The sequence below is a fragment of the Rhinolophus sinicus genome, chromosome 12 (assembly GCF_057876585.1).
Source record: "Rhinolophus sinicus isolate RSI-liver-muscle chromosome 12, RSI-T2T, whole genome shotgun sequence".
NCBI lineage: Eukaryota > Metazoa > Chordata > Mammalia > Chiroptera > Rhinolophidae > Rhinolophus > Rhinolophus sinicus.
The window spans coordinates 54,831,844-54,856,872 of NC_142512.1; the positions used below are offsets into that span (position 1 = coordinate 54,831,844).

The 25,029-nt window shown below is 56.7% G+C and overlaps 1 protein-coding gene and 1 non-coding gene across 2 annotated transcripts in view; both read right to left on the reverse strand.

The window, feature by feature from the left end:
* Positions 1-25,029, reverse strand: part of DNAH17 (dynein axonemal heavy chain 17) — a 99,778-nt gene that overhangs the window by 32,831 nt on the left and 41,918 nt on the right. Inside the window, exons 27-53 of the mRNA XM_088802429.1 lie at positions 23,885-24,232; positions 23,693-23,784; positions 23,206-23,332; positions 22,512-22,664; positions 21,058-21,183; positions 20,783-20,890; positions 19,929-20,060; positions 19,565-19,725; positions 18,895-19,051; positions 17,636-17,740; positions 16,113-16,270; positions 15,548-15,686; positions 15,116-15,343; positions 14,560-14,697; positions 13,523-13,655; positions 12,509-12,636; positions 11,648-11,796; positions 8,205-8,487; positions 7,955-8,128; positions 7,524-7,731; positions 6,700-6,865; positions 4,493-4,595; positions 3,709-3,856; positions 3,247-3,338; positions 1,923-2,084; positions 1,237-1,401; positions 845-1,036 (exon numbers count right to left, since the gene is read on the reverse strand). Coding sequence (XP_088658555.1) covers positions 845-1,036; positions 1,237-1,401; positions 1,923-2,084; positions 3,247-3,338; positions 3,709-3,856; positions 4,493-4,595; positions 6,700-6,865; positions 7,524-7,731; positions 7,955-8,128; positions 8,205-8,487; positions 11,648-11,796; positions 12,509-12,636; positions 13,523-13,655; positions 14,560-14,697; positions 15,116-15,343; positions 15,548-15,686; positions 16,113-16,270; positions 17,636-17,740; positions 18,895-19,051; positions 19,565-19,725; positions 19,929-20,060; positions 20,783-20,890; positions 21,058-21,183; positions 22,512-22,664; positions 23,206-23,332; positions 23,693-23,784; positions 23,885-24,232 — 4,275 coding nt within the window. The remainder of the gene's footprint in view (positions 1-844; positions 1,037-1,236; positions 1,402-1,922; positions 2,085-3,246; positions 3,339-3,708; positions 3,857-4,492; positions 4,596-6,699; positions 6,866-7,523; positions 7,732-7,954; positions 8,129-8,204; positions 8,488-11,647; positions 11,797-12,508; positions 12,637-13,522; positions 13,656-14,559; positions 14,698-15,115; positions 15,344-15,547; positions 15,687-16,112; positions 16,271-17,635; positions 17,741-18,894; positions 19,052-19,564; positions 19,726-19,928; positions 20,061-20,782; positions 20,891-21,057; positions 21,184-22,511; positions 22,665-23,205; positions 23,333-23,692; positions 23,785-23,884; positions 24,233-25,029) is intronic.
* TRNAR-CCU (transfer RNA arginine (anticodon CCU)) lies at positions 9,366-9,439 on the reverse strand. The gene has a single exon. It is a non-coding gene; the product is annotated as a tRNA-Arg (tRNA).

Below are 25,029 nucleotides of genomic sequence, written 5' to 3' on the forward strand. Positions count from 1 at the left end.
TGTCGCCTAAGTCCTCAGACGCCCTCATCTGTGAAGCAGCATCCATTTTCTTGGTTTTTCCCGGCACTTGTGTCTTGGCTGCCCCGTTCTCCTCCTTCCTCATTTCCTCTCTGGTTGGAGGCACCATCGTGCTCATACTCGCCCCAGTGCAAACGCCATGTCAGCCCTGGAAGCTCGGCTCCTGCAGGTCCCTTGCCCGCTCACCACCGGGACCAAGGGCCTTGATGATGACCCACGCAGCCCCGCACCGAGGAGAGAGAGATGTGCCTGTGTGACGTGCTCAGGAGAACTTCAGTTCTGGTCGGAGGCGCCTCGATGCTTTGTTCTGGACGAATTGTGTTTGACTAGCACGCAGCTCTCCAATCGAGCAAGGTTTGCAGGAAAGGGAATCAATAAAAAGCCTCGGCAGATGTCTTGGGGACGGGAGACCAGCTTATGCTAACGTTTGTTTCATTAATTCAAAGAGCGGCCACCAGAGTCCCGAGCGTGTGGTTGGACGCCTAGCAACGGTTCTGAGTCATCGACTCTGCAGACTTGGGAGGACGGCAGAGACAGAACGTGACCGGGGCAACAAGCACATCCCCTCACGGCTGTTCTGGCTGGTAACTTCACAGAGTCCAGTCTACTGGGTCGAGGCCCACACTTCCTACCACCTTCATCACTGGCCAAAATGTCTCCTGGCCTTTACTGTCTAAGATGCAGACCCCGCTGGTGGCAGTCAGAGCCTCTGGGCTGGACACGGGGGGTGTGGGGGTGTGGGTGTGGGGGTGGTGGTGCGGGGAGAGGAGTTTTCCCCGCTACCGCCAGCCCCCCAAGGCGGGCTTTTTGAAAAGCCGCATCTCACCTTGAGGTCCGGGACCCCGTAGCCCTTCCTGAGGGTGATCTGGAACACTTCCAGGGAGCTGATGAAGGCGGCCAGGCGTGACAGGCTCTGCTTGCCGCTGCCACCCACGCCCACTAACAGGGCGTTCCCACGGGGGGACTCGAGGATGCGGTTGATCCTGCAGACGTGCGACACCGCGTCCTCAAACAGCACCTGCACGGGCCAGACTCGCATTAGCATCTCACTGCGCGCGTGTGGGCTGGCCTTCCATGGCATGGAGCCCCATCTGTCCCCCGGTAGCACTTGCCGCAAGTCATGCAGCCCCGGAATGCCATCAGGCGTTTATGATGAGACTGGCGAGGGGGCCCACGTCCCGGCCCCTTGCCCGTGCTGTCAGCTCGAGCCCCACTCACCAAGCTCATGACCGCGTTGACTTCATTGTAACTGTCTAGGGCGTCCACTAGGATCTTGTTCAGGTGAGCCACGTCGGTGACCGGCAGGTATTTGGCATCACCGATCCCTTGAGCAAAGTGGCAGAAGATCTTGGGTTTGGCAAATAAGAGCTCGTCACCGAGGTCCTGCAGACGAGAGATAAGCCATGTGTGTGGTTTGCCCCGGGACACACCGTGCACACACATCAGTACCAGCAGCCCTGGCACCTGCCATGGTGCTTCAGGAGGCCAGGCCAAGTCTCCAGGGGCCCAGGGCACTGCTGTCAGGGGCCCTGCAGACGGCGGGGCCATGCGCCCGGTGGGATGGTCTGAACCCCATCATGTAAGGAATAAACTAATAGTCCAAAGAAACTGACCCCCCAAGAAAACCCAGGACACAACAGCAGCGCGCATGGACCCATGCAGGGACTTTGGCCACCCCACGTGGGGGGACGGAGGTCATCATATCCCGATCCACCGAGGGGCCCGTTACTTCCACTCAGACGTACACCCGCGTGACAGAGTTGTCTTGTGGGACCCAACGCGGTGGTCCCCCCCTTCCCCACCGAGGGCACTTCCAGGAGGGTTGGGGTCATCATCGGTCCCAGACACTCTGCCCGCCTGGAGAGTTTCTGGGCTCAGCAGAGAGGCCTGGTGGCTTGACGTACGTCAAAGAATTTCTTGGTGGAAGCGACGGTGACTCTGCTCAGTGTTTCTTGGTCTTTCTCCTCAACCATTTTGTCGCCGTACACTCTTTCAGCTTCATGTAGCCAGAGGCGCACAAGGTCAAGCGGGGTTTTCAGGATCTCTGCCGTGGAGAATAAGATCCCCTGTCCCAGACACAGGAGGGTCAGTGTCTTCAGCTGTGTCATGAGGCAGGCCCAGTGCTGTGTGCAGGTGAAACCGCAAAGTCGTCACTTCCCGGGGAGTGAGCCATTTAGCTGCTCGTGCGATGTCCACTCTGGGCCTAGGAAGCCACCGATTGCCAAGTCCATGCAAATCCTAGAGGCTGGAGGGTGTGTCTGTGCCTGGACGGATGTGGGGAAATTTTCCTCACAAGGCAAGGTAAAGGCTTCATCCTCTAGTGGGGTGGACGGTGGAGAAGGGACAAGAGAGGCTAGTCGTCGAGGAACCAGACTATCGACAGCCACTGCGCAGTGGGTTACGCATGTGGGCTCTGCAGCCAGCCTGCCTGGGTCCAGTCCTGGCTCAGCCGTTTACTAACAAAGTGACCTGGGCAAGTTCTACAGGTGCTTACTGAAGGTCTACTATTTTCCAGGCCCTCTTCTGGGCTCTGGGAACACAGTGACAAAAGGCAGACTCTGCCTTCGTGGAGTTAGCATTCCAGTAGGGGATGCAGGCACAAAAGATAACAAGGTAATTACGCATTGTGATGTGCTCTGAGTGACCTAAACAGGGGCAGTAAGGTGAGTGTGTGGGGAGCAGGGGGGTCTCTTGAGGGCATGACATTTGAGTTGACACTTGAAGTAGGAGGAGATGGCATGAGTTAATGTTCCTGAGCCTTAGACACCCTTAGATGTATGAGCATGTGATTAATACATGTTGTTTGGAGGAGAAAATGGGGGTGTAAGTGGCCAATCCTAGTGCCTGGCTCAGATTAAACAGTCAATAAGTAAGAGGAAACATTGTTACTCTCTTTGTCACCACCATTACCATCATCATCCTCATCACTATCACCATCCTCATCCTCATCACTATCACCATCATTGTCACCATCACGATCACCATTATTATAATTGTCACTATCGCCTCCATCATCATCGTCACCATCGATTATCATCATCATTATCACTGTCATCATTATCATCACCACCACCACCATCCATCGTCACCGTCACCGTCACCATCACCACCACCACCACCATCACTGTCACCAGTGCACAGGTCATTTCTCCCCTGAGAGCAGCAGAGGAGGAGAGCACCTATGTGCCAGGGACTTGCCATAGGTGCCACAGAGCTAAAGGGCAGTACCTGGAAGATATTGGAGAGGTCCCTGAGGTTGAAGACGTAATGAAACTTGATGGCCGTGGGAAGAAATGTTGCTGTGACTTTCTGATGCAGGGCTGTTACAGGAAAAAGACATCGATTCTTATGTACTTAATGGCCTCAGGAAGTGCACTGCTCACGCTAGAGTTTCTAAAGCAAATGGACTATGAGCTGGTGACAACGTAAGTAAGGAAACTGCACAGCTGCACTGGGAGGAAGTTTGCTGCCCTGGTGACGTGTAAATCATTTCTGTTACTGAATTTCCCCTCTGTTGCCTCCCCCTCAAGCAATTGTATTTCATAACATCTCCTGTTGGAACATAGCATCATTTAAAACATATTGATTGAAAAGTAGAAATAAAATATTTACCAGGGGAAAATAGGAAGCAGCCATCAGCCCCATAAAGCAGCGGGTTACTGACGGGGGAGAGGAGACTGGCCGGCTTACCCAGGGCCGAGGCCACCAGCTGGCTGCTTATCCTCTGGACCAGCACGGGGGCCGAGCGGGAGGCCAGGTGTTGGCTCAGGATCGTGCTGTAGATGGTCGTGAGGGCCTCCTGGCCTGGGAAGCTCACGGCAAACACGCAGAAGTACCGCTGCCCGGGACAACCACATACCCGCGTCAGGCAGCTCTTGGGGACCAGCTCGTAGCCGGGCCGCCTTCTTGGGGTGCAGACTCTGTCCTCATCGCCTAATGTCTTGTGGGCATGGCCAGAATGGGCCCTTTCCCTCCCCGTGCCTTGGATCTGGTAAAATCCCATTCAATGTTGGTTATATCTGAAACAGCCAAATTTACTTCATGCTTTCAAGAAAAATTTTGGTGGAAACAAGAGTGTCTCAGAGCCCAGGCTTGGGTTTGTATTCCAGGTCTCCGTCTGCTTAGATGATTCGGAGGTGAGGCCCTGCCCGGGTAGGGTCGCAATATACTACAGGATATCAAGCCAAATATTGGATGGGAAATGCTAATACTAAACAAATATTTGTTGTTTATCCGAAATCCATATTTGACTGGGCACCTGTATTTTCATTTGCTAAATCTGGCAGCCCTATGGGGCCCCCAGGGCTGGCCTCTCTGCTCCCCAGGATGTTCTGACACGTTCTGAAAGGTTAGGGAACTCTCCAGAGACTATCAGCCTGCAGCCCCGATGCCCCATATCAAGGCTTTTATTCTCCTTTGCCCAGGTGACCCTTAACCCCTGGCGACTGCAGAAATGAGCCCGCCTGCCGCCTACCTGAAGTCTGGAGTCGATGGTGAAGGACCCGGAGGTGGGGTTCATGCAAGCCACGTACTGACAGCTGTGCACCTCCTTCAGGGTCAGCTTCTGCCTGTCATACCTGCATGGGGAGACGAGTGTTGGCGTCCTGCCTCTACCCCCATTCCTCCTGCCCAACAATGCCTCAAATGTGGTTTAAAAAAAACAAAAACAAACTCAATAAATATCGATTGTGTGTGAAACAGCCAATTTTACTTCATGCTCTCAAGAGAAATTTAGAACTAGGAAGCAGCAGAGTGGTTCCGGATGCAGGTCTGGGTCTGTATTCCAGCTCTTTCATTTAGTAGCATCAGAACTCTGGGTGAGTTGGTTAACGCCTTGTGCCTCAGTGTTCTCATCTGAGCAATGGGTCATTATGTGGACGAAGTGAGCTAAGGCACGAAACACACTGAGAAGTGCAGCCAGAGTGTAGCACGGGCTCAGCACTTGTTTGTCCCCACCCCTGGCATCATTGTGATTAGTACTGATGATGATGACGATCCTCGTCGTCACACAAAATAATTCCCTCGATGTCAGAGCACTGATGAGATTTCCAGGGGCTCCAATGTCTTTAAAGGATATAAAGGGTTTGCACATTTCTTCACGTGCTTATTCCTTTTGGGTTTTCCCCCATTATGCATTTTTTTTCTGTTGGGAGTTTGTTGCCTGTGCTTGTTGATTTATAGAAATTCCTTGTATACCCCAGGCATGAATCCCCTGTCAGTTGTAGACATGGCGAGTACCTTCTTCCATTCTCTTAACTCTGTATTATGTTGGTCCATGGTGTCTCTTGTGAAAAATATTTCTTAACTTTGATGTAAATCCAAGTCATCATTTTTGGGCCTTCTGGTTTTGAAATTTATGTTCAAGAAGCCCTTCCCCAGGTCATGGAGATATTCTCCCATTTTCTTCTATCAACTTCGCAGTTTCACCTTTTGCGTGTAGGTCTGCATGCCCCATGGGCTCACCCTTGTTTCTGTGGCAGGCGGTGTTCTGGGTCGCTGCGTCTTCCACACTTGCTGAAATAGCTGCTAAACGGCCCACCCTCCCGTCAGTCCCACCTTTATCTGATATTCTAGAGGGATTTTTCACTGCCTCCCGCTTCTAAAGATTCTTCAGGATAAGCTCAAGAGCAGGTGAGGACCCAGGACTGAAGCTTCACAACTTTGAGGGCCCTCTTTAAGGAGAAGAAAATGAAACGTCTTAGTTTTACAAATTTTGCAAGAACGTGGGGCCTGGTGAACCCATTTCGAGGGCGTGGAACCAGGGGACTGTGTGAGCAAGGGGCTCCCAGTTGATTGTCCTCAAGGGGCGTGGACAGCCCTCATGCTTCCTCTCCTGCCTCCTACACCCGCCTTCCCCTAACCTGTTCTCGGCCCTGGCTGTCCCATAGCACTTTCAGTTCCTCAAAGATGTCTAGCTCTCTCAGGCCCCGCTTAGAGCCACCCCCTGGGCCAGCTCTGTCACCTCCCCTAGGGAGCCAACCCTAACAGCCATCCCCACATTACAACCTGTAGCATGCCTGCTGTCCTTACTGGGTTCCTACAGCTGTGAGCTCGGGGAGTTGGCGTCGTGTCGTGGGGACAAGGTAAGCGATGGGATCAGGCAATGTGGGCTTCACCTCCGGCCCTGCCACTTAGGGCTGTGACCTCAAGCAGGTGACTTAACCCCTCTGTGCCTCTAATTCTTGGCAGTGACAGGCAGGCTCCACGCATCCACTGACTGGTTTCTGATGAGGTTTTTTTTCGGGTTCTTCTGGTCTCAGAACCCCCGGGTTTGGCCTGGGCTGCTTGCCAGGTCATCACAAGACCCATATTTTAGCTGCACTGAATATCTGGTCTTTCCAAACTGCAAACTTAAACATGCCCCCCTTGGCTTCCTCTGTCCAGCAGCCATGGGTCCTGGGGTCTGGGTGCAGCGCCCCCCCCGGCGCCCTCTCCCTCTGGCTCGCACACTCCAGTCACACCAGCAACAGTGGCTCCTCCACCGGCCACTCTGCCTCCTGCCACCGGGCCTCTGCACATGCTCTCCCGCCAAGGTCCATCCCATGGCCAGTCCCGACTCAGCCTCCAGCTTCCAGCTGCCCTGCTGCCTCCCCAGGAAAGTGTGAACTAGCCCCCCTGTGCTCCTTCGTGGCCATAGGATGGGGCGGGGGTTAGCGTGGTAGTGGGTGGGGGAAGCATCACCAGTGCCCGTGGTCCATGTGCTGTCGGATGAGGGTGTGCGGGGCCACCGTCCCATATTTGTCCACCTCGGGCATGTTCATGTCGTCGATGAAATAGATCAGCTTCTTGGTGCCTGGCGGCCCGAAGTTCCTCCCTGATTTCTTCTCTAGCGGCTTCTCAAGAACCCCTAGAGAGGGGAGCGTGTTGGCCACCAGTGCACGGTGGATCCCAGGGGGTATCGGACCCAGAGCCCCCAGCAGCAGGTGCAGCAGCCCAGGCAGTGGCCCTGGAGGGGACCCCGAGGGTGGGTGGCTTTACCTCCATCACCCTCAGGGGTGAAGGAGAGGGTGGTGGACACCGAGATTGGGAGGCAAGGGTGGCAGGAACCTAGTGCCCTGTCAACTTTGGGGCCACCTCTGATTGGTTTATCAGAGGAGCTCCCTGTGGGATCTGCCTGGGAGCACTGGGAAGAGGGTCCTGGCTGCCACTCTGTCCCCTTTACTCTGGGGATAGAGGCCAGTGGGCAGGGGTGTGGGAAATGTAGAGGCAGCTGGCAAGTCCCTGGGTCTGCGGTGAGAAGGGACAACAGGAAATGGGGTGGGGAGGAGCCATGTAATTTGTGTGTCCAGGCCTGGCTGTGAGGACCCCCCTTGTCCTCAGCCTCACCCCGAAGCTCTGCTCCTGGCCCTAGCCCCACCTCGCACCCCAGCCCCACCCAGCACCCCCAGCCTCACCTTGCACCCCCAGCCCCACCCTGCACCCCCAGCCCCACCCTGCACCCCAGCCTCACCCAGCATCCCCAGCCCCACCCTGCACCCCAGCCCCACCCTGCACCCCAGCCCCACCCTGCAGCATAGCGGAGGTCGTGTAGAAGTTGAAGGGCACAGCCTGCACTAAGTAGTCGTCAGTGTTGAGGCTCTCCAGCTTGTCACCCATCAGCACCGACTTGCCGGACCCTGCGTTCCCCACCAGCATCACCGGCCACGACTTCTCCATGAGCAGGTCCATGAAGTAGCGGATGCGGATGGTTTCCGTGGTGTGCACCAGAGAGGCCTGTGGCGGGGGCAGGGGGTGGGGGGGAGGAGCTGTGACCCTCAGACGGACCTGAGCCTCCAATTGCCAGCTCTGACCAATTTGCAGACCTGAACAGTTTTACTTCAAAGGTCCTACTGCCGAGAACCATTTGCCTTTGGACACCCGGTGAACAAGCGTGCGATGGGACGCTGGGTCCTGCTCCTAAATCGTCTGTCAATTGTCTCCAATCGGGGTCAGTTACCTGCAGTGGGACGTCAGGGTCCAGCTCAAAGGAGGGCACTTTGTCTGTCCAGGGCAGGAACTTCTTAGTGTCAGGGTCCAGGTAGTAGTCAAAGATGGTTCCCTGCGAGGGGAACTTGATTGTTTTGAATTCATTGGTCCACCATTTGCTGAACTCCACACGATAATCTATAAGCTGTGCAACAATAAAAACGTCAGAAGGGCCCGGCTCAGAGGTGCCAGGAGGCCTCGGCGGGGCGGCCGGCACTCACCTGGTCCTGGAACATGGCCCCCCCGAAGGCCCAGAAGCAGGCAAACACGAAGTAGAGCTCATACAGCTCCTTGGGGGAGTCGGGCGGCGCGCTCTTCTCCGTGAGGAGGCACTCGAGCAGGTTCAGGATGGTCTGGATGACCGTGATCTCCGGCACCGGCGTGATCCTCTTAAACCCGAAGCGCAGCTTGTCCAGGCAGGTGGGCAGGTACTTGTCGAAGAGGATCATGAGGTTTGCCTTCTCAGACTGCACCTTGCGCCTCTCGATCCAGCTGCTCACCACCCTGGGCGAGACGGGGATGGGCTCGTGAGGACGGGGCCACTGCGTCGGGTCGGCCCCGCGTCTCTCCCCCTGGAGAACACCTCTCGGCACCTACACGTGATTCTGCTGTGCCCACCTGGCAACACCGACCACAAGAGGGTCTGATGAGGGTGCTGGTGCTCTGAGCATGTGCTCCCTTCCTGACAGTCGAGCTATGGAGGTGCTAAAAGCCTAGAACAACTGGAAACCATCCTGGCGACCCCCAAATGAAGCTAATACGAGGCTAGTAGAGCTGAGGAAAGGTTTCATGACATCATTGGGAGGGGGCAGAAAGAAGGGGAAGAGAAGGGAGAGGAGAGGCCCAGGGACGTCTCACTGTATCATCTAGACTCCTGGATCCAACCATGACGGAAGCATGCATTGGTGAATTGAGCAAACAGGTTTCTTACCCTCTCCCTTTTCTTCCGCTCCCCCGCCCCCCACTCCAGTTCAAGCCGTTGTTTCTCAGTCTAGTTGTGTAGGACACAGCTCCCTGGCCCATGCTGGTGTTATGAGCCTTGCTCTCCCCTGGGCTGAGGCAGTTGGTCGCTGGTCGTTGGTTGGCTGCTCACAGCAGCTCATGGCAGCTCTCGCTGGCTGCCGGCCACTCACGATGGCTGCTGGCCGCTCACGATGGCTGCTGGCCACTCATGCTAAGCTGCTGGCCACTCATGCTGGCCACCGGCTCCTCCTGGCAGCACATAGCAGCCTGTGGCAGCACACAACAGCCCACAGCAGCACAGCAGCCCGTGGCAGCACACAGCAGCCCACGGCAGCTCATGCCAACCTCCAGCTGCTCACAGCAGCCCAGCTCCAGGGGAGAGGTCTTTTCACAGTCTTAGCTGTAAGGGCGCAGCTCACTGGCCCATGTGGGAATCGAACCCACGACCTCGGCGTTAGGAGCACAGTGCTCCAACCACCTGAGCCACTGGGCCCGCCCAGGTTTGTGTTTTTGTTTCCTGTTTTTCCTTGCTTCAGTTGGCTTGAGTTGAATTTGTCACGTTCAGTGGAAGTGTCCAAACCAATACAACGGGCAATCCCGAGGAGCCCTGTCGCATTATCTGGCACACACCCACTTCTGGAGTAGGTCGCAGAGACATGGCCCCCACAAGGTGAGGGCGTGGACTCTAGAGACAGACTGCCTGGACTTGAATGGATTCTACCGTGACCAGCAGTGGCCAAGGGCCAGCTACTCCACGTGTCTGACTGGGTCCCCGGCTTCTCATCCATAAATGGGGGTGATGATGGCCACTGCCATTTCAGAGGATGTCCAGGTTGGTATTTTTAAAGCTCACAGAAGAGAGCCTGCCCCATGGTGAGTGCTAAGTAAGCGTCTGCTAAAAGCGTGAGCAGGGTCCAGCTCCCTTGCTGGTCAGTGTGTGCGTCATTTCTAGGACGCCCGAAGCATAAGCAGGGAGCTGACATACCATACAGCTAGCCTGCCATCTGCAGCATGACACACTCGCCTTCTGGGTGTGAGCTCACGCTCTGGAAGCTCTGTTAGAACAGAGAACCCAGGGCCGCTAACCTTTGTTCCTTTGCCCCCTGGAGTACCAGGGAAACAGAGCAAACTCTTACACAATCTATGTCTGCAAGCCAGACGCGGTGCCCCAGCGAGGAACTGAATTCCAGATACAGCAGGTCTTCAGAACAGAGACCAATTTGCAAATCTGTACAAAGACCAATTTGCAAATCTGTACAAAGACTGCTGTGCTTGCCTTCGGTTTTGAAGCCGTTTAGGTCAAATTTCACATTTTGCCTTGGTCGGAGTCATGCAGTGCCTACAAATAAGCTGCTGGCTGTGGCCTGAAATCGAGCCGAGACACACACACTTGGGAAGACCAGTTGGCTTCTGCGGGCCCCTGTCCTCCCCACCGAGGCAGCTGGCCGGCCAGCGGCCCTGGAACCTCACAGCCGTCCTCCTCTGGCATGTGCTCACTGTCTCTGGCCTGGAGCCACTGCTGGCCCTGCAGCCACAGTGGGAGGGCTGCTCGTTCTGTCCTGGGACCCCGGCACCCTTCTCTCAGCCTCTTTCCTTCTCTCCTCCAGCAAAGCCTGGGCTCTTCCTCCCCAAAGAGCTACTCACCCTCTTGGTCATTCCGCTGGGAGCCCCAAGAACAGCCCCTGGCTGAAGGGCGGGCGGGTCTGCAGTCCCCCACTCTGTCCACACCTGCTTATCTTCTGGCCCTTTCCTCCCTGCCCCTACTGGGCATCCCCTGGGTGCCCCACAATCCCATCTGCTTCCTGCCCCCTGTCCCCGCATCTTAGCAGCTCCCACCCGGACTTCATTTCCGTTCTCTTGCCTTGTCTGCTGCCCACCCTGAAAACTGAGTGGGCAGAAGGGTGGCCCCTCAAAAGACATGTCCACCCGGACATGAGTGTCACCTTTGGCAAAGGGTCTTTGCGGACGTGATCACGTTAAGGATCTCGAGATGAGATCATCCTGGATTAGGGTGGCCCTCATCCAGTGTCTGGTTCTTATGAGAAGCGGGGAGTTGGGACGCAGAGGCGTGCATGGAGGGAGAACCATGTGAGACACGAGAGGCGGCCAAGTGAAGACAGAGGCAGAGTGATTCATCTACAAGCCAAGGGAGGCCAAGGAACGTCTGGAGCCACCAGAACCGAGGAGAGAGCCCGGGACAGACCTCAGGCTGCAGGAGGAGCCAGCCCTCCTGACGCCTCCATTTTGGACTCTGGCCTCCAGAACTGACACAATGAATTTCCACTGTTTGAGGCTACCCAGCTCATCGGCCTGCGTCACGGCGGCCACAGGACACGACCACAAGTGGGGTGACCTGTGTTGTTGGAGAAGAAGGCTCAGTGGGGTTGGGTCTCAGTGGCTCTCCAGGCCTCTGAGGGTCAGGCCATCCTGTCCCCACAGGGGCCACTGAGCTCAGGGACCCCTCTCAAACCCTGGCCTCGCCATGCTGCCCCCGTCCCGGCAGACAGTCTCCCTTCCCACCGCAGAGGCACAGAGCGAGTCACGCGTGACTCACACCTCCTTCTCTCCCCTCACCTGCAGACTTGCCTGCACCTGCGAACACCCATGAATGTGCACATGCACTCGTGTGCACCTCTGAAACGCCACCAGCCTCGTCTTTCTCTGCCACAATGTGGGGCGGGAGAACTAACACGCAACTCACGGGTTCCACCCTAGATCCGCAGGGTTGATGTAAAGAATGCCGGCTCTAGAGACGGTGGCCGGGGTGGCTGTCCTCAGGTGGCTAATCTCAAACACCAGCCTCATGGTGCGGTTCAGGGGGATCCGCTCGTTGCTGGCCAGGGTGAGGACCTAGGAAGGGAGAGCCCCGGGGTTTTCAGCGGGAACTGCACTGTCATCCTGATGGTGTGTCACACGGAAACATCTCAGAAGTGGCGGAGGAAGCCGGGGACCCCCGCAGCCATGCCTACCGCTGACCAGCTTCTGCTGAGCCAGCGTTTCTCTGCTGTCCTTGCTGCTGTCCCACCTATGCCTCCTCTGGCCTGGGGACAATGCGAGAGGCTTCCAGATGTGTGTGCATGTAGGACTTCACTGCAATATTCAATCTGCGTTTTCAAACCATGACCCCTTCCTTCCCTCCCCGGGAATTCTGCAGTGCCTTCCTCCACCCAACTGAGAATCATTGTCTTAAGGTGCTTCTAGATCATTCTGAATACCGCGTCTTCCTTCCAAGCTATTATCTCTCCTTTCCATGTTATGCTGCATGTCAGCTGGGCAAGAATGCTTTCCATGTCTTCCTCCCCACCCACGCTGCTGCCCCAAATGTCTACGATGGGCCACACATGGGCCTGTACCCTGAGGAACACATCCGTGACAGGGGACCTTCCCAGGTTCATAACTGTCTGTACAGAGTTTCAGGGAGACCCCACCCCCTCCCCGAGTCCTAGTCTGTGATAGGTTCTGTCTGCTGTATGTGGCGGGTGGAGATGTGGGACATTTCCCATGAGCCCCCCATTACTGCGGTCCTGGGTTTCTAGCTCTGGGATCCAGGAGCCCCTCAAACCTTGTTGTCATCCATGACAGTGTTGAGAGATTCAATCCACATAGGGTCTATGTCCCCGTCCAGGACTATCCACTTGGGGCCGTCGTGAGTGATGTTGGCCAGGTCCCGCATTATGGAGGAAAACAGGCCTGTGAGTAAGCAGGGCTGGTGTGAGCAAGGCTGGTGTGAGCGAGCAGGGCTGGTGTGAGCAAGGCTGGTGTGAGCAGAGCTGGTGTGAGCAAGGATGGTGTGAGCGAACAAGGCTGGTGTGAGCAGAGCTGGTGTGAGACCGCAGGGGCTGAGAAAATCTTGCAGAAATAGATGTATTGTTTGATATGAGGGGTGATCAAGTCACAAAAAAAAAGCTGGGTGAGGGGTAGAGAGGGAGTGGGGGGCTGGGAGGGCCCCTCACGGGGTATTTGTTGCTGGAGCAGAGGCCTCCTCAGGCTTCCAATCTGGAAGGAGGTGCATGGCAGCTCTGATAGAGTGTAGGGCTGGTGCCCCGACAAGCAATGTGCACCTACCTCATCCATTACTTCAGTGCCCCTCCCTCCACCTGGATCACACCCTGGGTCCCCCCACTTGTTCCCCAGCCTGTCCAGCCCATTCTCCAATGTCCTGAGTTCTTTGTATAAAGTGAAAATCTCATCGAGCCCTTCCCCAGCCCCTCACGGCTCGGGCCACTCCAACCTGACTTTCTGGAGTGGGGGCCCCTGCTCCCCTCAGCCTGCTCAGGGCAGCTCTGCTGATGCTCAAATGTCCCCAGTGCCTGCGGCTTCCTGGTTCCTCCCCTGCCTGGTGGAGCGACCTGGCTCCTCCTGCATTCTCAACGCTCTTCGTAAGCTCCATCACTACACACTGTGCGGATGGGAGCCCCCCACCCCAGACCTGCTGAGCACCTTCCTTGGAGCCGGCCAGGCATGTGGTAACAGCTCAGCTCGTGCTCACTTCATGGTGCTCGGTGAGTGGCCTGGGACAGCAGCTGGCGAGCCCACGCCCCCGTGCAGCCCACCCTAGGGCCACCGCCCCCATTACCGTCTTTCCATTCCCTGGTCGCCGGGTTGATGATGCCGAAGAGCTCATCACAGGTGACGGCCTTGGGGTCCAGGTCCACTGCGACCGGCTTCCTCTTCAGGTTCTGGTAGGTCTTGTTGAGAGATCTGAGAACCTGGGCAAAGTCAGGGGCACTCAGGACCGGGCTGGGGAACGACGCCCACGCAGTGAGGGGCCCTGCATGTGAACTCGGAGCCCAGAATCCCTGCCCTGGGTCTGTTTTGCTTTGGTGACATGCAGGTGAGTTTGTGTCCCCCAAACAAGGATGCGGGGATGGGAAACGTGCTGTAATGGTTCCCGGCTGCAGACAGCAGACAGCTGCTGGCCTGAGACCACGCTAAGATCAGGAAAATTCACATGAGTTTCCTGACAATAAAAGCAGACATGCTCACTGGAAAAAAAACCTTAAGGGATGAAAACAAGCCATAATTCCTCCACTCAGAGCAAAGGATTTTTAAAGACGTTTGAGGCTATTTCATATGTATATACATATGTCCCTTTTTAGTAAATGGGGTCCTGACAGTTTCTGCCTTTTGAGAAACAACTTGCCGTGCGTGTCCCCAGGTTATTGGTCTTGAAATGACCTCAATTAGAGCACAATGGTACACGCTGTGAGCATCCAGCTGAACACTTGGCCGCTCCAGAGTTTTCCAGTGTTTGTTACAGACATTTGTAATGTTGGCTGCCACCCTCTGCTTTCACCACGGCCCAGGCAATGGCAGCAGACGGGCTGGGAGTCTGCCCCCACGGAGGCAGGTCAATCCCAGAGAAGGACCCCTCAGTGGTACCAGGGCCTTGTGGCCACTTCTTGCCGCCTCCCCCGCCCCCCACATCACAGCTTCCTTCTCGGCCCAGGACACATTTTCGGGTGGGGGGCCTCCCAGGATGCACTGGGCTGGGGTCCTTGGGGTAGGGGGCGGTGAGAGAGGGCCGACCCCCTAACGGCACTCCACCACGGTGCTGGGAGCTTGCAGGATGCTGCCGGGGGGACCCCACAGCGGGGACATGGGGTGACGTGCCTGAGACTTGCCGCTGCCTGCGTTCCCAATGACGAACACCGAGTGACGCACTTGCAGCAGCTCCTCCAGCTGCACGACCTTCAGCAGGAAGCTGTCTTCCGCCTGCAGCTTGAGCTCCACGATGCTCTGCTTGATGACCTGGGGGCACACGCAGTGGGGCTGCTGGGCGCGGGTGCCAGGCCCCGCGACGGCCCCGGGGGGAGCTTCCCACCTAGCAGGAGAGCTTGTGGGGCAGCAGTGGCCCTCGGGGTGGACGTGGAGCTACTGAGACAGCCCAGGTTTGCCCGAAGCCCCTCAGCTCCTCCCGAGACGCCCAGCACTGAGCGAGGACTGGCCAGGGCTGGAGATGCAGCTTGTGGCCTCAGGGTTTTCCTCGTAGCCGAGGGAGCCGCATGTGTGTGCCCGTTGTGGGCTGGCGGATGTGGCCACCTACCCCAATGTTGCACCTGTGACCTAGGCACCAATCTGACATGTGGCAGAAAGAAATGTCCTCGGCGGGCAGGCAGCGCTGACACAGCTGGGCTCGCAGGCTGGACTCGAGGCCCAGTGTACTCACCTTTTCAAAATTCAGGTCCCGTTTCCGAGGCACGTCCAGGGCCGGGAAGAGGTCCCCAATCAGCCCCATGAACACGGGCAGGTCGTCGGTCACGATCTTGGGGATGTTGAAGTCCCTCAGCGCCCTCATGAGCACTTGGTCCTCGGCCCGGCTGGGGTCGCCCCTCTTCAGCGAGCCGGCCACCACCAGCACAGACTTGATGGCCCTCAGGCCCCAGTCGTAGTGATCCTGTGGGCGCACAGGTGTGAGCACATGTTCCCACGCTGGCCGGCAATGCTGCCTCCCCCCGAGGTGGGCTTGGGGTCAAGGACGGCTGGGACTGGGGCACGTGGAACCTTCACCAGCCCAGTCTGGACAGCAACCTGGGCTGCCTGCGTTTTAAACCCCTCATGTGCCCCGGCTCTGTGGGCCCAGGATACCGTCAGCACACACCTGCTTCGACAGCAGCTCTTTGCACAAGGTGTAGAGTGTGATGAACTTCCTGGCCAGAAGGCGGGCCTCCAGAAAGCCCTCGGCCACCAGCATGATCTCACAGATGAGCTCAAAGTCGGGGACGACCATGGCACAGGGCCTGGGGAGACCAGTGGGGTCTGCCTTGGCTTTGCCCCCCTGCCACCCACGCCCTCCCTGCCCCTCCCCACCCAGGTGTGCACTTCAATTGCTGGGAGGACCACGGGTCTCGATCCTAGGGCACGGAGCTGGGTCCCGGGCCTGTTCCCCTCCCCTCCACTCTCCCTACCCCTATTTTCCTCCACACCGGGGCCTCCAGGCCCTGCTCTGAGAGCCGCTCTGAACCCTGCCTTTCATTGCCTTGTACCAATGGGCAGGTTGCGCCCTAGTGGGGACCTCTGCCACCAGGAAGACACCGGCTGCTCTTAGGGGCCCGCCTGCTGGTCCCCGCCTGACTCGGGAGCCTTATTGCACCATATCTCCTCTCTCCCGGCTCTGCCTCCCTCTTCTCCTCTCCTGGCGCCTCCTCACCCTCCCGTCCACACACCTGAACAAGGCCTTCAGGTTCTCGGGCAGCTCCGTGCGCCCTGCGTACCCAGGGTTCATGGTGATAAAGAGGCCGACGGTGGGGATGAGGCTTATCATCTCTCCCAGGAAACTGAACTTCTTCTTTTTGGCCCGAATGGCATCCTGGACGCATTTCACCTACACGATTGGCACATGACACGTCAACATGGAAACCACCAGCTTCCTTTGCGGTGAAGCAGGTGGCTGTGCCTTTGCAGAGGACCCTCCAGGTTTCTCTCTCATTTTTTAGATGAAACTTTAAATTCTGAGACAATTGTAGGTTCACGTGCGGTTGGAAGTGAGAATGTGGAGGAGACCGCGTGCGCCCTCACCCAGCGACACCAAAGGTGGCACCTCGCACAACCGCACTACAGCATCACTGCCAGGACATGGCTGGACAGTCAGGACGTTTCTGTCACCGCGAGGACCCCTTCTGTCCCCTCTACAGCCACACCCTCCTCCCTCCCGCCACCACTCTCTCCTTGACCTGCACAGCCCATGTCTGTAATTCTGTCATTTCATGAATGTCACTAAGTGGATTGTACAGTATGTCACCTGAGATGGGCTTTCGTCACCTGCAAAAGGCCCTGGAGATTCCTCCAGGCTGTTGCTGTGTCAATGGTTTGTTCCTCGTAATGGACACATACTGTCCCACCTCCCAGCCGTTTTATGAGTCCCGTTCCTGCTCTGGCAGTGTCCCCTGGCAGGACTGACTACAGCCGGCTCCACATCAGACAGTCTAGTCTGCAAGGAAGCCGGCCGGCCCTAGGTAGATCATCCGCGCCTGCTGAGGTGGCTGCAGAGCTCCAAGCCACCACGTGAGGGCGCCCCATGCTCATGGTGAAAACCTTTCAAAGGCCTGCCTGCCTTCCTAGGCCTCCGCCTTTAGAGCAAACCTCCTCCTGACTCTCCACAGTGACACGCTGCAGTGTCAGCTCACACGCTGCGGGGCAGGGGGCTAGGGGCGGGGGGCAGAACCCGTTAGAATGCTTTGCTGCCTCCATCTGTGCATGGCCCCTCCTTAAGTCTGTTCCAGTTCTTGCTTCTCCATTCCAGTCAACAAATAGTTACTGCCTGAAACAATTAACTCCCACTCCCCCTTGTCCCAGCTTCCCCCTGTGGGTCCTGTGCTCTGGCCTGGGTGTTCCCAAAACATTGGGGCACATTTCCTCCTTCCTTTCTCCCTTTTCCTCCTGTTCTCTCCCAGTACCCTTGTCTAATCGATGAACTCCTATGCATCCTTCAGTGCCCAACCCCCCTGATAGCTACAACAAAAGCCCTCTGTCCCGGTCCCCCAAGCAAAGTTAATTATCCCCGTATCTACATTTGGTCACACACATGCCACTGCATCTGACTGATTCTTATTGTGTTTGCTTCTGTTTGCCTAGCTGAGTGCAGGTCCCTGAGGACAGGGCTGTGGCCTCACTCAGCTCTGTGGCCCTGTCAGAGGAAAGCTGATGACCTCCCCAAGCTGGCTTGACCCAGAGGCCATGGCGGCCCTACCTGCACAGCGATCACAGACAAGACCTCCACAGAGATTCGGTTAAACTCGTCAAAGCAGCCCCAGGCTCCGGTCTGGGCCAGGCCCTTGTAGATGTTTCCACAGGACTGGAAAGGGTGAGATTGGAGAGGAGTGTGTGGGGGAGGGGAAGAGACACCGCCACCTGGCAGCGAGCTGGCCTGGGCCCCGCCAGCTGAGCTCACAGTCCTGTTCATGGCTCCCAGGCCGAGGTTAGGACCAGGAGGGAGGGCGAGCTGGCACGACAGCCCACTCCCCAGAAGGGATTAATACAACATGGGGCTGGGTACCAGGAAGAGCCCTTCCTCCCTCGGCACCCCCTTGGCACCCAGACCTTCCTAGGATGGGGGCTTGGCCCCAGCTCCGATGAGTGCATTTATTTAAGTCAGTCCTTGCATTTTTCCGAGGAGGGCTTCCTTCTAAGGTGGGGGCAGGGGGAGCACGCCCTCCCCAGCCGGGTGATCACGGTGTTCCTTCCTTGTTTATATGCAGATTCCAGATGGATACGGAATTCCTTCTAGGGTTGCCAGCTTCAGGTTTCCCGTTACTAAAACCTAGGAGGCTGGTGTGGGTGTGGCCTAGACCGTCAGGAGGGGCAGGCAGCTGGCCTCAGCCTCAGGAGAGGTCTCTCTGCCTTCGGGGTTCAGAGCCCAGACCGGGATGGGGAGGGAAGGCCCCCTGCAGGCCCGGACTCCTGACCTCAGCGCCCTCCCCTCCCCCACCCACCAGAGGCTCTTTGGCCTGGACCTGGAGGGTGTCCTCTCTCCCAGGGCCCTTTGACAACTGACACTGTTCTTTAAAGCCTCGTGACTGCTGGGACCCAGCCCACCCCCTGCTCCCTTCCCAAGCCTCCTGGACATTTCCCCGGGCAGCCCCTCCCTGAACCTCGTCAGAGGTGCTCACTCTGTCTGGAATCCTTGGAAGCCAGGCAGGGAGGGGTTACGTTCATGGGCAGGCAGGACACCTGGGGCTGGGTTTGTCAACCTGGGAGCCTCTCCCAGGCATACTTGTCATGCTCAAGAGGCCCCAGCTTCCCAGGAAGGCCGAGGCCGCCAGGAGTTCAGCTGTTGGCCTGTCCACGGGGTGGAGGCCATCAGCGAACTGGGGACCTGGCGCCTCGTCCCTGGATGGGGCCGGCAGTGTACAGACATCTAGAGCTCGCCTGGGGCGTGGAGGCTGCAGCCTCCTGGGGGAGGGGCCATACTGGGTCCTCCAAGGGGACCTCTGGGCCTGGGGTACATACCTTGTAGTCCATCTGCTCGGAGCAGTTGAAGACATACACCATGGTGCCCAGCGCCCTGCCCAGGTCCTTGGTTGTCTCTGTCTTGCCAGTCCCGGCAGGGCCCGCGGGGGCTCCACCCATGATCAGGTGGAGAGACTGGGTCAAAGTTATGTAGCATCTGCAAGGGACCTCTGATAAACTCCTGTGCTGCAACCCCATTTCCACCCACTTTCCTTTCATTGTGGTTTCAATTACACCTGCCCACACCTTTGACAGAGGGAGCTGTGACAGGGGAGCACTCGGGGCTACTGACAAAACAGTAACAGTCATTAGAGTCATAGCACGTCCCTGAGGGTTTACTCTGAGCCTGCTGGTCTCGGTGCGAGTGTTAATTAATTTGCTCACCCCTCACTGAGCACATAGGATTCACGAAACCTCATCCCCACTCACTGCGCAGGCCCTCAGGAGGTCCTGCAACACCCCGAGGCCGCACAGCTAGTGTCCGATGCGGGGGTTAGCACACGGTGCCCAGAGTACATGGCAGATGGCAGGACTGACCCGGACCCAGGTCCCTCTGACCCAAAGGCCCAGTTCTTTCAGCCTCAGCAGAAGGAACTGTGGAGAAGAGCCCACAGAGAACACTGATTTGCTTTTCTGAGTCACGCAGGGAAGGCGGCCCAGGCGTCCTCACCTGTCGGTGAGTGGGGTGATGACCAGCCGTGGCGTGTTACCCAGGTACTCGTACGAGTACTGGATCTGGGCGTCGCAGATGTTGGCGAAGCAGTGCCTCTTCTCCTCATCCCAGCGATGCCGGAGCTGGGACTGCCAGGTGAAGGCCTGCGAGCTCTCCACCTGCGGGAGGCCCGTTGGAAGCAGCTTGTCTCTAGGCCCATCCCTGACCCGGGAGGCTCTGGCCCTCCTCCAGTGCAGGGGTGAGTCTCGGGGAGGGGGGAGGGGAGGACGCTGCCAGGAACACAGTCACCTCCCCAAGGAAGAGGCCAATCAGGGGCCAGAGTCCCCACACCGGTGGCCTGGCCAGCCCCCAGGGCTCGTGCCTTGGCCGTGATCATCTTGGCCACCACGTCTCGTGCGTGCACGTCGATTGTGCAGATGGTCATGATCTTCATCCTGTCGCCAGCGTTGAGGTTCCCGATGAGCAGCGTGATGAGCGCGTTCAGCTGACTGATCTGCAGGAGCAACGGCCCCTTTGCTGGGACACCTGGTGGCGCCCGCCCCCCGCTGGGTGGCCCAGGGCTGGGTGGGCCCCCGGGAGCTCACTGTGCACTTGTTCTCAGTAATGAAACATAGAAAGAAGTTCCCTGTGGGGGTGGGGTGAGCTGGGGAGCAGCCCCCGATGGACCCCACTGAGCCACCAAGAAGACGCAACAGAAGAAAAGCTGGTGCTATGGCACGTGGTGGACAGTCAGGGAAAACGGGACTTTAAAGCCATCAGAGAACGTGCATATTTTTATATATGTCAGTTATATGCACACAAAAGGATTAGAATAATATATATATTTAGTATATGTATTTCACTCTATATTATATTATATATACTATCACATTATATGTTATATGCTATATATTTAGTATGTTACACATACTAAATAATATCACTAGAATAACAATTCGATAAGAATATGTTGACAATGGTTACACCTGGTGATGGGTTATGGGTAGCTTTTCCTTCATCCACTTAAAAATTATATGTAGTTTATAAATTTCTAACCAGGAACCTTTAAAAAAAGTAAACGACTCGTGGTAGCATGTGGTGATTTCCCGACAAGAAATGGAAGCCGTGGATTTCCACAGGGGTAGCCCTGGGGCAGACCCACCGGGGTTCTGACGGGCACAGCCCTGGAGGCCCTGGTGCTCTCGCCGATTCGTGGGGTCCCCGGGGCCCGCACACCTGCTTTTTGTTGTAGTCTTTGATGGCGTTCTCGTATCCTTCCTCCAGCCGCGCAAACGCCATGCCCACCTCCGTGGTCCACCAAATCTGAGTGCACGTGAGCGCCACCTGGAGGCAGAGGGGCCCGCCACCCGCAGTGAGCCATCCATCCTCCCCGCAGAAGCCTCCACGCCGGTAAGTTAGGCTGTGTCGCTGGACTGCGGTTACCACAGGGAACCGCTGAGCGTGGCGGGGCCCGCCCCTCCTCTCAGACCCGGACTCCCCGTGCCTCTGACCTGGGCAGGGTAGTCAAAGATCCACTGCTCCCTGGGCTTCTCCTCATATGTCACCACAGCTTCTGGGATTTCGTGTCGGAGGGTGGCGCACATCCGGTCCATCACTCGGTTCAGCCAGACTTCCACCTGCGGGCGGGAGCCACAGTGACCAGGGGCCACGAGCGCCTCTAATTCCACTGCCTTGCTTTGTTGTGAAAAAAGAAAGTCATTCATATTTGCCCTCCCCATCATCCCTGGAGTGGAAATGGCAAGGTTCTTACAGAGCAGTAAGAATGACCCACTTGGCCAATGGGGTTGGGAAGCCCAGTGGTACCCAGGCAAACCTGGCTGGCATGGGCGTGTGTGCATACATTGTTCTAGGCAGAGAAGGGAGGGGGTCCAGAGAAGAATTTAGCAGACAAGACAGGCTACGTCTGGGCCCCTGGAGCACGGCTGGCGTTCGGAGGCACTGGATCGGTCCCCTGTGCCCCCGGCAGGTTCTGGCTAATGGAACCCACAAGTGCATTGTCACAGGGTCTGCACTCATCACGGGACAGACCTGCTGACAAGACTTGTTTGTGTTTTAAAATACAAACCCTCAATTAACTGCTATTGGGGTGGGAGGTCCCAAATGAGATAATCGGGTCCCTTTTTCTTTATAGCTACAAGTCCAGTGCCAGCAGCCCTTGCTGGTTTGTGGTCACATCTAAGGAGCTGGGCGTAGGAAGCAGATCTGAACAAACTGTGATGGATGGATCTGGTCACGGCCCTGCCCACCGCGGTCATACAAAGCAAAGCAGCCGGCGCTCTCAATCCACCTGGCTCACGCTTCAGGTCTCCAGCGTGAGTCTCCCCCCGCCCCTTCCACTCCCGCAAGCTGACTTCTGACTTACCTGTGAATTATATTTTGCTTAGGCTAATGTCAAAATTTGTTAAGATGGTTGATTAATACTTGGGCAATGAGATGTGGGGACAGGGACAGCCAGGACGTTTGCTGTCAGCAGGAGTCAGCCTTCTCGGGTGGCTGACACACTGGCTGGGAGAGCTGGAAAAGGGCACACGCTACCTACTCAAGGTAAGGGGACCTCTCTGAGCTATCAAAGCAATGAGGCCAATGGTTCTGAACAAGTATTAGAACTTGGTGGGTCAGGTGTATGTGGCCCCCTTGAAAGCCATGGAAAACTTCAATGCCATTCATCAAACCTTTCCTCCCTCCCATCCCTTCCCCTCCCCTCCAGTCCTTCGTCTTCTCTTGTTCTCAGGATACACCTCATACTATATGGGTAAGGCTGTGCTGGAAATTCTAGAAAGAAGCCCTTTAAGCATTTGTTCCAGAGAGGCAGAGGAAAGAAGAGGGACAGTCACGGGCTGGGGTGACAGCCGCTTGAGGGCATGTGACTCTTACACCTGCTGCATTGTCATTCCCCTGGGGGGTGTCTCTGTCCGTTCACTCTGCGACTTGCACACGCACTCACCTGCCCGGAGAGGTCACACTCGCGATCAAAATCCACATACTCGTCCTCCCTGCTGTACATGCCCAGGCCGACTTTGAGCGGTTTCCCGTTGGCATCGAGTCTGAACTTGAGTTTGCACAGACTGTCGAAGAGTTTGGACAGGTGGCGGCTCACCTGGGTGGGGGAGAACACTGGAATTATGCGACCGAGGGACTCGTAGGGGAACATGCAGCCTGCGCGCCTTGGTAGTTTTAAGTATCTTTCTTTTGGAGGCCTATACTCTCCCTTCTCTGACCAGTTAATGAACTAAACACATTTAACCAACCAAAGGAACAGCGAAAACCGCTCTCAGGCAGGACACAGAAGCCAGCCCAAGGATCCTGACTTCAGAGACAGCGTCTGTCCCTGAAGATTTCTTTTCCTTGAAAACTTCTGTCCCAGCCACGGGGCCTATTTCTCTAGGTCACATGCTCAGGTCTTACATCTCGGGCCACCCTTGTGTATCCCGCAGCTTTGTGGTGAAAATGAAATAGTCGCTTTCCCTTCACCTGGTTAGTTAACCCTAGAGTCTCGCGGTCCTGGTGTGGATGACCTTGTGGAGGTGATGCAGGCACATCCGGGGACACCCCTCCAACATCCCAGAGCTACCCAGATGTGGGTGAGCAGGGGGCCCGCCTGGAACTGGCTTATCCTCTGGAATGGCGTGGCTGCCTACCTCCACAGGGTCATTTCCGTTGGAGAGAATGTCCAGGAGATCAGCCGAGGAGACAAAGTAGAACCTTGGGAAAGCCAGTCTTTTTGTCTCTAAGTATTCTGCCAAGGCCTTTTCGCACACAGACAGCCTAGGGGAGGGAGGGAACGAGGCTGCTGAGGCCGGCTTTGCAGAGGGTCTCTTCTAGCCCAGCCTGGAGACACTGCCCCAGTTCGATTCAGACCTTCCAATCTGACATGCTCATTTTCTGCCAGCCCCTAGCCTGTGGGTGCCCCTAGGTGGGAGGGAGTATAGTTTAAGCGTTGCTTCCTCCCACGTGGCTGTGGCTGGCATGGCAGGATGTGGCCCCTGAGCTGGAGCTCCCAGGGAAGGGATGTGTGAACCCATGAGCAGGGTTTTTTGTTTTGTTTTTGCTTCGTCTTGGCCAGCAGGGGGCGCATGACTCGGGTCCCTGCACTGCTCCCTGGTTTGGACAGGTGTGGGGACACACCTCTTTTTCATATTCTCAAGTTTCTCATAGAGACCGGGTTTGTTGGTGGCTTCCACCACGTTGGGTGTCTTCACCGCGTCTGCCATCAAGGCCTGGGAAGAGAAGGGGACCGCCAAGGTGTTAGGAGCCCTGTCTCCTCGGACACGGCTCTATGTGGAAGCACCCCGGCAGGAGCGAGAGGGCCGTGCTCACCTTGAACTCCACGTCGATGTCGTCAAAGCTCCTGGAGTCCTCGGGCAGCTGGGCGCGGATGTCTTCGGAACCAATGAAGATGCTCTCCAGGTGGCTCCAGGTTCTCTGGACCTCAAACCAGATGGAGATGACCGAGTCTGCTGTGGACAGCTTCTGCTGCCAGCTTGTCACCTCCTTCAGGAAGTGGGACAGGTACTTGGACATTGTCAGGTTCTGCAGCTGCACCTGGTTGTCCTCCAGCGTCTCCACCAGCACCTCGTCCGACTTGAGCAGCATGGTTCCGGTGCGCGGGTGCGGCTCGTGCTCAAACACCATGGCGGACCAGGTGCTGTCCAGGGCTTTCAGCACCTTGCAGGGGACACAAGCCAGGGCGTGCGGGGCTGAGGGGACCCCGAGTCTCCCAGAACTTGGAGTCGGCCCCGCTTTAAAGAAGCCAAAACGCACATACCAACATCACTCACAATGGGCAAGAGGGGGAAACTACCAGAACGTCCCTTCACAGGTGGACGGACGAGCAAACGTGGCCCGCCCACACAGAGGAGCCTTGCTCGGCCACAAAAAGGAGTGAAGTTCTGACACGTGCTACAACAGGGATGGACCTGCAAACATTACGCTCGGTGAAAGAAGCCAGTCACAAAAGGCCACATATGTGTGATTCCATTGGTATGAAACACCCAGAATAGGCAAAGCCACAGAGACACAAAGTGGGTTAGTAGTTGCTTAGAGCTGGGGCGGGGCTGGGGCATGAGAAGACGGGGGAGCGGGCTGTCAGCTAAAGCGTGTAGGTTTCTTTTTGAGATGATGAAAGTGTTCTAAAATTGACTAATTCTAGCATGTGATGGTCGCACAACCCTGCGACATGGTAAAGGCCATTGAGTTGTACACTTTAAATGGGTGAATCGTATGGTGTTTGAATTATAGCTCAATAAGGCCGTTAAAATACAAAAAGCCAAAATGTGACTCCCAAAACAGTTAGGTGAGGAGATTGCAAATGGAGCCCTCATTAGCCAGCCAGGTGCTCACTGAGAAGCAGCACCCCCAGGTCAGAGGAAGGGGCAGACAGGATACAGGTCAGGGCGCTCCCACGGAAGGCGCAGCGTCCATGCATCTGGAAACACGCAGCCTGCTGCAGGCAGGGAGAACCT